Source organism: Ascaphus truei, chromosome 2 (assembly GCF_040206685.1).
Source record: "Ascaphus truei isolate aAscTru1 chromosome 2, aAscTru1.hap1, whole genome shotgun sequence".
In the NCBI taxonomy this organism is placed as follows: Eukaryota; Metazoa; Chordata; class Amphibia; order Anura; family Ascaphidae; genus Ascaphus; species Ascaphus truei.
Genome location: NC_134484.1, coordinates 329,271,553 through 329,284,203, shown reverse-complemented (window position 1 = coordinate 329,284,203; position 12,651 = coordinate 329,271,553). Strand labels below are relative to the sequence as shown.

The following is a 12,651-nucleotide window of genomic DNA, read 5'->3' as shown; positions in this document are numbered from 1 at the left end:
TTTATTTCATGCCGCGCTAGCATATAATGGCATAATACAAATCATGTAAACATAAATAGGGAGCGAAACGTCGGGTAACTGTTATGGGTGAATAAGCATCTTGAAGCATCTTTCTTGAGACCAAGAGAGGGGGCAGTGGAGAAGGTGTATACGACCACAAAAAAAAGCTGAAGGCACACCTTGTATATACAAGCGAGTACACACGTCACAGGTAATAAATGATATATAAAATTGCACCCTGATAAAGGTTCCTTAGTTGGAATGAAACGTTGGAATGTTCTCTTCTCTACAATACCTGTCTTTTTGGGATTACTTACCTGGATGTGCTGTGCCTTCACCGTGGCTTGGTGAAACACAGACACACCCACCCAAGGCACAACCAAAATCAAACGGTATGGAACACTGCCCACAAAATATTGTGGGACATATTTACGAAGCGGTCCTATTCAATAAAACACCTTATAGCGCTGTAAGACACCTTTATGAGCGATTCTCTCGTACAGGCTGTAAGGCGTCTTCTGGAATAGAATAGCACCACTTTATAAACATGGGCCTAAAACCTGAAAACAATATGAAGGGAGACCAAAAAAAAAAAAAAACAATACAATAGAAATGCTAGAAAGCCAGAGAATAGTACCGTTGAATGAATCGAAGACCATAATAAACTATTAACCATCCCCCATCTGGGTATATGCTACATGAAACTTACCTGGGTTAAATGAGACACAGTAAAGCAAAGAAAAAAAGATCAGTGTAGGTAGATGTGGTGAAATAAGCCTAAAACATTTCAGTAAAGGACTCTAAATGAATCTAAATGATCACAAAGCAATGCCTGTTAATGTAACAGATTAAGAGGGGAGGATGTCAAGTTTTAGCATGACGCTCTGTTATTGCATTCAAAAGAAAGCTACTTCAAGGAGCTTTCAGTTCCAGCTGCTCAAGTGTTCTACCTGTAGAAACCCCATCATATTCTCCCAAACAAAACAAACGTAGGGCAAATGTGTGCGTCTGTGATAGCGCTGTAGGTTTTCATTGCAGAAGGCACTTCAAAATAAGGGTTGGTGTTGAAATGAACACGCTGTTTTCAATACTGACCCATGACCTGACGGAGCGATGAAGTATAGGCAGCACTGCACGCGGTTATCTGGCATTTGACGTCTGTTCACGCGCGATTCTGCATTCAGGTAGTCTTCAAATTTACTGTCAATGTAATCAATAACCGGCTGCCAACTGCAGAGTGAACAGAAAAGAAGACTTGAAGGCCAGGCAGTTCCATTTAAAGGAACAATTCATGAGTTTTTTTTAAATATACGATTGAAGCAGGGAGTCCCCGGAGCTGAAATCCATTAATTTCATCTCTGAGAACCGCGGGATGCCAGAGATACTCCCCTCCAAAAGGGGTTACCGGTAACTCTGCAAAGCTTTAAGCTTCCGCGTCACGCGGGCCAATAGGAAGCAGAACCTGATGTCACGGCTTCCTATTGGCCCACAGGGCACGAGAGCTTTCAAACTCTGTCATTACGTCAACCCTGCTAGCCGAGCAGCTGCCGGCACCCCCTGCGAAGCCATCTCTGGAAGCAGAATTAATGGGGTTCAGCCCCAGAGACCCCCAGCTCCAATCCTATGTTAAAAATATAAACGTTTTTAAAACAAAATCACCTGCTTGGATTGTCTCTTTAACACGCAACGGGTTATGCTTTCTAAATAACAGCGACAATAGATTTCTGCAAAAGGAATCCTTTGTTGCACTACCCTGGACAAATGCATCACTGTCAGGGTAATGGCAGAGAGGTTAAGAGGACACACCATCTGTTTATATTTCTGTCTTGTGAAAATGAACATGCTAGAACATGCAGAAGCCGGAAGTATTACTGCCCATTTCAAAGCATCTCCCACTCAAAGAACAGGAACACTAACAATTATGGGGGTCGTGTAAAGATAACAATATAGGACTGAAATAGTCAAACCTTTCAGACTCCTGAGAAATAAGACTGTGATTTGGGGGCAGCAGTAGCAGGCAGCACTCAGCCCACGTGGCAGACCCTGGCAATGCACTGTGTGCAGGGGCTTCCACCGACACCTCGAATGCCATTTAATCTACTAGAAAAACATGAAACTACTATACTGTGATGGAGGGTTCAGCTGTTGCTTATTATTTTAGGTTAGACCAGTGTTTGGTTAAGGAACCCTATAATTATATTGTAAAATTCTGTGGAACCCCAACCCTCTCAAACTGTCTGAGATCAGGTGCATTGTAAGGAACCCCAACCCTCTCTAATTGCGTGTCTGATATCAGATGCATTGTAAGGAACCCCAACCCTCTCTAATAGTGTGTCTGATATCAGATGCATTGTAAGGAACCCCAACCCTCTCTAATTGCGCGTCTGATATCAGGTGCATTTTAAGGAACCCCAACCCTCTCCAATAGCTCGTCTGATATCAGGTGCATTTTAAAATTTCCTGTATTTGGTACAACCAGACAGACAAAAAAAAATAGTGTGTGTGCTAGATAGTTAGATAGATGTAGGTACAGCTACCTCTCTGTCTCGATATAGATATATAATAAAAACAAACAAAAATTACAAAAACCCTCCACCGTACAGTGTAAATAAATAACACTTGTGGGTAAATTTGCATGTCTGGCAGGTGTGCAACCCTGTCTTTCCCTCTTATTGTTTAGCACACAGTGCTTACACTGCAGCCACAGATTCTGGTTCATAACATGCAAATGAGCAGTGTGTCACTCTTTACTACTTACCCGTTTTAACATGGACACCTATAAGCTGATGCTGCCGTATTACACAGCCTTTCAGCACAGCCTGGGTTAAAGTAGTATTTGGTACAATTTTCTAATGACTTGAAAATAGCAGGGGGCCCTTAAGCGATACCCGCAGGACCCATGGGTTCCTAGGAACCACGGCTGAAAAACACCGAGTTAGACAGCAGTAGCCATGGGTAATCTAAAGCATTGCTCATGTCAACAGATCACGGTCACCAAGTTATATTTTCCCTACAGAAAGATGTATGGGTCTGGAATGCAGAGACACTCGCTATAATTAAATTACACAATGCACATCTTTAAACCAAAATGTATGTAGCAATGTTCAGGCAAACTGTACGGAGAAACTATTTCAGGCACACATTCAGTGGAAGGTCTCCAGTGCCAACAATGTGAACGTGAAATGTAATGAATGTAAACCGGTAATCAATAATGTACACAGACCAACTGGATACTGAAAAGTGCTTTGCTACTGATCAGTTACTGGACCATTCATGCATTATAGCCTTCGTGATGTACGACCAGGAAATGCACTAGGATATAGTTTGTCCCCCAGTCTTTCACTAACAGTGTGAGAGATTATAGACTGCAGTACTAGCTGTCATTGTGGAGCAGAGGAGGAACCATGTGCAACAAGGAATGGGACCACATTCGACTGTTGCCTAAAGGATTTACATTCACGGTTGAGCATTTCTATTTCACCGCCCAAAATTAGAACTAAAAGCCCTTATGCATAATAGTGCAGACGAGATGTCGAGACACAAAATACAGAAGTGGAAACATTACCAGTTGCTATTATCCACTGCATCTCCGAATCCTGGTGTGTCTACTATTGTGAGAAGAAGCTGGACTCCTCCTTCTTTGATTAAAACCTTTGACTGCTCCACCTAAAAAAAAAAAAAAAAGTTTCATTATTAATCTTACAGTGATCTTATCAGTTTAAACCAATGTGTCTAAAAGTATATAGCTATTGTCACATTTCCTTTTTCTGGCCGGCTTTTCAGTTTGAAATCCAGTTGGGACTTGCCATGTGGAAGAAAACCTAGGAACCTGGTTTATCAAAATTGTCCACAATTACCACCGTACTTCCCTAAAATTATTACATTAGATACATTTCAGAAGACACATGCTAAAGATCCTATTAACAGTCAAATCCTCTTATCTGGGCCTGCCATTGTACCATAGTGTTATATCTTATATGGTTCCAGTTTTGTCTCTAATTGTACTTCACTAAGCACCTCAGAATATTGGCACTGTATGACTACACAACAAGGTAAAGGTTGTCAACCACATCCCAGACACATGGACACGTGTAAATAGATTAACTGTATAAGCATTGCAAGGGTCAGAGCTTGCTGAAGGAAAGTTCAGACCATTCAAAAAGCCGGACTCACAGACCTAAGAACAAGGGTTTCCCGAGAGGCCATAAGCCTCGGTTCCAAGCTATGCGGATAATAGAAACCCATCTGTTGAGGGACAACGAACTGACGGTAACTGCCATTTAGTTTAACCCACAACGCCCCTTAGTTAATGACCCCCATCGCTCTGCCCACACCCGAGCAGATCAGAGTGCGAGTCCACTGCTGAAAATCAGAGTCCCACAGAAAAGAAAAAACAAGGGAGACGAGCAACTGTGCGATACATTTTCTCCCAACTGCTGTCTTCCTTCATCACATCTTAATCTAGAGGCTGAAATTCAAATAAATGCCTGGTTAGTAACACAGGGTGGTCTACTGTCAATTGCTTGCAGAAAGGGAAATGGAAAAAATATGTGATCCACACACACACAAGCAGCAATCCAGCCAAGCGATTTTATGTGTGTAAAGATTGAACTGGACTATCATCACTGTATTATTTGTTTGTGTGGTCTTCTGAGCTGCGGATTCTGAATTTGCATTAATCCTACCCACCAATAAACGTTAAAATACATTGAAGAGAACATAATTGGATTGTCAATGACCGAGATGGGGGCCTGGCACATTAAGAGGTCTAACACAAAGGCAGTTTTTCATTTTGTTGAAAGGATAATGGACAGACTAACAGACATGGGGTGGGAAACTCCAGTTCTCAAGGTCACCAAAAAAAATGAAGTATTAGGGATATCCCGTGCTGTTTTTTTTTGGCAATAAAAATAAATAAAAAAAACAGCAGGTTAGTTTCCACTAGGCACCCCCTTCCCAGTGTCGGCAGCATTGTGAACACACACACACACACACACACACGCTACATCAACCTGTGCAGAGCATGGGCTGGAAAAAAAATAAAGGGGCCAGTACAGCTTACCACCTGTGCTGAAGCAGGGATATTCATGCAACCTGACCTGTTGGTGGCCCTTGAGGACTGGAGTTGCCCACCCCTGCATTAGACAATTTCGAAAAAATATAATCAAGACAGCAAACTTATATGCACTTCTGTATCACCATAAACCTGGCCTCGCACATAAAAAGTAAACAAAAAGCGAGCTACAGAACCTGAAAACATGAAATGCTGTTTGCACTGGAGAACGGGGTGCCGGGACGGTTTCTTCAAATCGCTTAGATACGACGCTGGAATACTGTGACCTATAGCATTTACAGTGTCCATACATGGTCAAACACACGCACAAAGCAACATCTGGAAACGATCCAAGAAAACATAACTGTAAACCAGTGTCATTCACGGTTAAACATCCAACTGTATCCCATCATCTGCTTTAGCAAGAATTCCCAAGGGGCTCATGGAAAACAAATTAGCTGGGAGCCCTGGAATTTCAAACCTTTCTCAACAGATCTACTCCAAATGGCTGCTTTCCCATGCACTCCCCTAAGGCAGGTCACTTCCATCCATTTTAAAGAGCTATTTGTGGTCCCAAGTGTACGTCAATTAAGGGGGGGTGGGGGGTGGAAGCGTCTAACGGAGAACATTCTCCTCCCTAAGAACACAAATAGATGCTTCTACATGCAGTGTGGGACAATGGCTGGCTACCAAGGGCCTAACCCAAACAGTGCTTGTGGGGCCAGAAAGGCCATGCTCAAAGTACTTCCTGAGTATGCAATACATGTTTGGGAAGTCCACAAAGCTGCTGGAGCCATGTGTACATGCCGCTCTTCCACTACAAAGGTACGGGAAAACACATGAAAGAGAAATGTCCCAGATTAGACATCACCCTTACGTGAAGTCTTTATCAGTAGTAGTTAATACAAATCTCGAGTGCCAACTCAAACTCGGATGAAAACTATAATGCTCATTTAACTTTTATAGGCCTGTCAAGGAACGTTGCAGTGCTTTCACCAAATGGAAGTGTAACACTTACAAAAGAATTGTAAGGGCGTGCATGTGATCGTTTTGATCTCTGGATTACCTTGACACAAAACAAGCTCATTATGCTCAGCAAGATTTGCTAACCACTAGTTCCTGGTTTCGTTACTTAATGTCGAAAAAGGCGATGACTTTCAACTCCATGTTTCTTGCTGTACGTACAGATGCTTACACGTGTCTAACTGCACTTCTGTTTAGTGCTGCTGACTTTATCAGCCGGTGCTGGTTTTTGAAGTATCGCTAGGACTTTAACTCCGCCATTTAAGGCCAGGTCACTGCTGGCTACTGCAGTGCCCGCTGTGTGGCGCTGTGGCAGACGCTACAGGGACAAGAGCCGCATCTCAATGGGGCCAGGGCTGCAGCGAGGGGGGGCCACCGCGCCGACAGAATCTCCTGCTCTCAAGATAAGGCTGCGGTCCCAGTCACTGCCACAGCGCACGGCTCGGCGTGCGCTGTAAGCACCGCCCCTCAATGGGGGAGGGCCCAGTACGCCCCTTCCCGCTGAAGGTGCCGCCGCGCCGTGCTGCAGGTTTTTTTTCAACTCAATAGAATGGAGTTCAAACCCTGCGACGGAGGCGTGGCCACGCCCCCACCGGCGGTTCACCCAATGAGGGCGAACTAGCCGCGTGACGTAATGGCCACGCCGCCGCAGTGTATTTATACATTTTAATGGCAGAGTTATACTGGGATATGTTTTTTATCTGGAAGGGGGATGGGGTAGAAATGTCACATCTGCATAATAGACAAAAGTATTAAAATGCAGGGTCACGGGTGTCTGATCGATAACCCCTCCATTATATCAGTAATTACAGGCAAGGAACCTTGCACATGAGAATACCTGTAAGTTTCCAAATTCTAGAGCTTTCAATTACCCTTACTTGAGATCAAAAAACCAAACATCCCAGACGGTTTTATAGACAGGAAGGGACAGGAATGTGTGACCCATTCGAGCAAGTCTTAGGCTGGTATTATACTAAGAGCGGGCGCGCGCAAGGCAATGATAAATACCTGTCTCCCTATGACAGTGTAGCCTGTGCTGACGCACGTGTGCACGGCAGACAGCGTTGGCGCGGCGGCTGTGTGGAAACGCAAACAAATTTGTATTTTCGAGCGGCTGCCGTTCCACGTGACACTGAGCCAATCACAGTGCGGCCTACCGTTGTGATGTCATGGCCACGCCTCCTAGCCACGTGCGTCACCGTTTGGCCTACAGGCACTAAACGCGCCAGCGCTTACTATATTACATGCCTTACATTGCACAGTTTGAAACCCACATAGATAATCAACGCCACAACATGATGTCGTTCTGAAAAAGTAAAGCTGGTCCCCACTTATGCGGGCCAATTTTTCTTTTGTATTGTACAAACCGCTTTTGTTTTGCTTTTTGTCACAAATTATCAGCTGAAAATTCTACTCTTGGTTTCTGATTGGAGAAACAGTACTGAAAAAACATTTGTGCAGGTCCTCTTTAAATGTGTATTTCTAAACAGCGCTTCACAACACAGCCCTGTTCAGGGAAGCATTTGGAATAGCTACAGTAGCACATTCATTAGCATGGTATGCGCTACAAAAACAGCCTGTGACCAAACCTGTCCATAGTTTGTATGGCTAAAGAATGAAACTTTATTTTAGATTTCACATAGCGCTTTTCTCCCAATGGGACTCAAAGCACTCCACAGTTACAGTACAGTGCACGGTACACAGCACACCGGATTTCTTGTAGAGACTGTCCCTGCCCAGATGAGCTTACAACCTGAGGCACAGGGAGATACAACATGACCTGCCCAAGGTCACAAGGAGCCGACAACAGGAATAGAACCAGGTTCCCCTTATACAAACTCAGTGTCGTTGTTTAGAGTCGACACTGTCTTCCCTCACTGAACTTCTCCGTCTAGAACACATCTTTAAGTTCTAAAAGAACCAATAATAGTGGCCAAGTCTTAATGCTTTTACATTATGGAACATCCATTATATCTTGCCAAGTAAGGGTGCAATGGTAATAACACAGTTTGCAATTATCGAACGTAGTGCCCCACCTATTCTGACCTGGCCTCCCTTGCGCATGTATGTGTGAATGAGAAGGAGAGAAGAGATGCACTAACTCACATCCTTTTTGTTGTTGATGGTTATGCTTTTTGTACACCTGTATCAGGCCTTTCCCTTATTGTCCAGAGGGGGAAGCGAGAGAAAGAAACAAGTTTGGTGACTGTGCAAGTGCTGAAAAAACTAGAAACCACGCGTCAGAGAAATGTATATAGGGGCATATTTACTAAGCTGTGGTTAGTAAGGTAAATTATGGGTTGGCAACGTTTACTAAATCTGGGACTTGTGCAGGGTTAGAAATTAAGTTTTCACTCGAGACCCTTTTATACGTGGATGGTAAAATAAAAAATAAGTGCATTGACCAATTTGCACCATATCTGCAGCATTTTCAAAAAACAAAAAACACTGCTAGTGTGCATAATATATCAGTTAACTAGAAAGAAAACGGATATCTCTAAAAAAAAAAAAAAAAAAACCTCCACTTTCTAGGACACATAAAAACAAGAAAACAAAACTAAAACAACTATTCATGACATTTTGTTTGTGAAATCCTCAATATTGGATGTGAAACAGAATACCAGTCTCTGCGAGTCTCTATTCATGCAGAACAGACAGACTCCCTATTCATAAATGATGTGACGGAAATACTTGAAGATCTCTGCAAAGCATTGCCATTATTTTGCCTTTATTCTTCTTGAATTTGTTTTCACTTCCCATAACGGGTAAGTCTGAAGCCAACTATTAGCCTAACAGCAGCAAAATATGTATTTGAAATGGATTTCTCATCGTTACGGATATAGGACTACAAAGGGGTTTTATTTTCTTTAAGTCACTGATCTGTATACCATTTGTTGTTCACATTGCATGATAGAAACAATAATCGACGAACCACCAAGATTATCTTTTTGGAAAGTTTACACTGTCATTTTTATAACTCAGTGATTTTCAACCTTTTTTTGGTTAAGGAATCTTATGTGAAATTCTGAGGAACCTCAATCCTCCCTAACAGCGTGTCTGACATCAGATGCATTGTAAATTATTCTGTATTTGGTACAATTTTAAAATTACTTGAAAAATACCGGGAACCCTGGTTGAAAAACACTGGTAAAACTAGTAGCATTTCTTCTACAACCAAAAGATCCCCTATCCTACTTACAATGAACCAAATAAAACCAACTTGTGAGCACATTCATGTTTCAGACAGGTCTGCAACCCTGCTTTTCACCATTATCTCCTAGCATACAGTGCTTCCACTGCAGCAAGGGATTCTGGGAAATTACATGTAAAAGAGCACTCATTACTTCTTGTCCATTTATCATTTGTCTACTTACTATACAAACTTCTTGTCTTAAAAGCAAGCAAAAGCGTAGCAATGTTGTCACATCACTGTTTATTCTCACTGACCATTACAATCTACCAACTACTCTTTTGTTGCATTATTATTACTCCATATAATGTATTATTATTTTTGTGACACCTGAACCTGGGGGTAATTTCTTGTCGTTTTATTTTCTTCCACAAAACAGGTCTGTGGGGTCACAAATACAATGTCTATTCTTTCTGGTCCTGTATTACTACTGACCGCTGGAGCAAATCCAGACCCCATAGCTACTTTGTGGCCACCGTGCAAGTATTCGTGTACAGTGGACAAAACGGATTGTTGCTTGGGAAACAGGGAGCTACAAATGAAGCTAAGAGCGAGCAGAGCAGATCGCTGCATTACGTGCAGCGGTGCCTTTAATGGCACTGTCCTACGTAGTCAAACATATTGGCGTTAATGTGAAGTAAAAGCACTCCCCCATCCAAACCCTGGCCTAACATTTTTTTTACTGCTTTCACAAATGTGCTGTTCACAATGCTGTACTAACTCCAACACTCTTTGATGAAGCAAGGAAGAATTAAACGCATCGAGGTTACATTGCACGTCATCCTGCTGCAGAGTATGCCAGAATATGGAGGACGTACATACCCACAGGAGATCTTACAGGAAGTGCTGTGAACTCACCAAACACAGGAAGACTCCAGCGCGCGGAGCACTGGGGGAGGACATGGACGACTCGCTCTCGGGGGACTCCATTTTTGGTGATCACTTACGTTCACCAACGCATAGTACGTTGCAAGTGTGCATATACTTTTTATTGAAGCTAAATTTGACCTTTTTACTGATCTGCACTGCTCTCTGTGTATTCTTCTTTCTTCTGCGCTACAAACCAGCTTATACAAAATCTCACGCACACAATGTTCTTCCATAAAGTATTTACCTAGAATCTGTTGGAGCGTTTCAAAGTAAATTATGTCATTACAGCAATATGATAAAAAAGGCAATGTGAAGGCAAGGCGTTCCACAAAAATTAAACTGGACCAGCTAAGAGTGTCTTTATTTGGAAAATTCAATACTAGGGGCTTATCAGTAGGAAATATGTTGGAGCAACTTCCCAAGCTCATCTCCGCAGTAGAGCTTCCCTGATCCTGTTACCATTAGCTGGTCACATGGTAGAATACTAAGCAACTAATTGAACGCCCATTTGTTTACTGGTCGCTGTCCCGTGGCTTCAGTGCCGAAAACAGCAAGTTTTCCTACATCCGTATTTTGCTAGTTGCAGAATTGACCCATCATGCAACTGTGTGCAAACGTATTTCTCAGAATATAATACAGCGAAGATTTTATTTTTACGCTCCCAATATTTTGCCACATACCTGTACAGTTTTTTTAATTCTGTGTGATGGACCGGGATAATCCGGGGCATATAAATCCGTTAAGAAGAGTGAATTGATGAGCGTGGATTTTCCCAGACCAGATTCGCCTATGGGGGAAAAACAAAATATTATGGTTACCATATTGCCATCATTAAAAAAAAATTTTTTTTTAAACTTTCCTGAAACTATCAAAAAACAGTGTCAATAAGCAATACATTTGAAGATAAACAGGAATATAAAAAAATAAGTAAACATGGGAAGGATGTTGAGCCAAGGAGAAATCTGATTGCCATTACTGTCAGGAAGGAATTTATTTTTCCCCTTATGAGACATTGAATAATGTTTCACTTTGGGGGGGGGGGGGGGGGAGGGAGGGGTTGCCTGCCTTCTTTTGGATCAATATACTGTAAATACAAATATAGAATAAGTATCTGTCTAAATTTAGCTTAGGTTGAACTTGATGGGCATATGTCTTTTTTAAACCTCATCTACTATGCACCAATAGAACACCTGAAGATTATATTGTAACCAGGAGTTGCTATATGAAGCACAGTGTGTGGCAAACCCTACATCACAATGGTTTTTTTTACATTATATTTTTAAATACGAATGCCAATTTTTGATATTTCAGCAGAAACTGAAACAATCAGAAAATGCAAAAGGAAACCGGTTTAAAAAAATAACAATTACATGAAACTTCCTTTCCACGATCAAGTCTAAAGTTAAACAAACAACAAATCGCAACCGATAAGGGAGGTCTCGAGTAACATTCACACTTGGGGATAATACATACTTTATTACATGATGGGCTATACCGATCACAAGGTCACACCCCAAAACCTTTTCCCACTCCCACCAAATAAAATATGATGGGATGTGTCACCCGTTTACAATTTGGAACATCGTAAATATGAGCAAATACAGTCACATAATGAAAAAAAGAAGCTAACAAATTCGGTCAAAACCTCAAGATGTGTTAAACACACTATTTTACAGGTGTAGCCCTAGTAAGAAATAGGGCTATAGTTCTATCCTCCTCCTGGTATAAGCCCTGGTAAGGGCAGGTTGCCAGGAGTTATCATGGGTTTCCCCCACTTCAAGCACTTGCTTTGAGTGGTGGAGGTAGGTCACCTGACTGTGTCAAAGCAAGAGACACGGGGGCGGTGCCTGCTGATGTCATAAAAGAGCAGTGCACTTCCTATTTAGTCTAGTTAGTCTGTCTGTCACTGGCTAATCCTGTGTGTTACAAGTGTTAGTTAGTGAGCTGGAGTTACAGCTGGAGAAAGAGAGTGATCAGCTCATGAGTAGCGCTGATCCAACCATGGTGTAGGGAGGTGGACCAGTACCTCTCACCCTGCTTAGGGGGTGAGGGAAGAGTTAGCCCCACTCTGGATGCCCTCGATCCAGAGTGGTGGCAGGGAGGGACCATCCAAAAGGAGAGCAATCTAAGTGGATCAGACACCCTGTACCTGCCTGTCTGCTGCTGCTGCTGCTGTGAATAAAGACTGCTGCTTTTAAAGAAAGACAACCTGTGTGAGACTGGAATCTCTCATCCCTGTGTGGGAACATTCCTGGTAAGGATTCCACCCCGCATTCCTGGGGCTTACTAAAGATGGAGGCGCTGCACCACTAAATGAGAACGAAGGCATCCACCCCAGAAACCTGTTCCTGTTATCCCCCATGTCATCGCGGGAGACTCAGGCCCTCCTGTTGCCAGCAGGTATGCACCACACAAAGACATGTAGCCAGACCCAAGTACACCTTAGGGGGCCCGATCTGCGATTGGCCCCGGGAAAAGGGGTTACACAGGGAAACAAGCATTTCTGAAATTTATT

General features: G+C 42.7%; 1 protein-coding gene across 2 annotated transcripts in view; it reads right to left on the bottom strand.

Moving 5' to 3' along the window:
* SEPTIN7 (septin 7) overlaps positions 1-12,651 on the bottom strand; it is a 112,949-nt gene that overhangs the window by 43,222 nt on the left and 57,076 nt on the right. For both annotated transcript variants that reach the window (XM_075586617.1, XM_075586618.1), the window contains exons 2-4: positions 10,817-10,923; positions 3,566-3,666; positions 1,096-1,230 (exon numbers count right to left, since the gene is read on the bottom strand). In XM_075586617.1, coding sequence (XP_075442732.1) covers positions 1,096-1,230; positions 3,566-3,666; positions 10,817-10,923 — 343 coding nt within the window. The remainder of the gene's footprint in view (positions 1-1,095; positions 1,231-3,565; positions 3,667-10,816; positions 10,924-12,651) is intronic.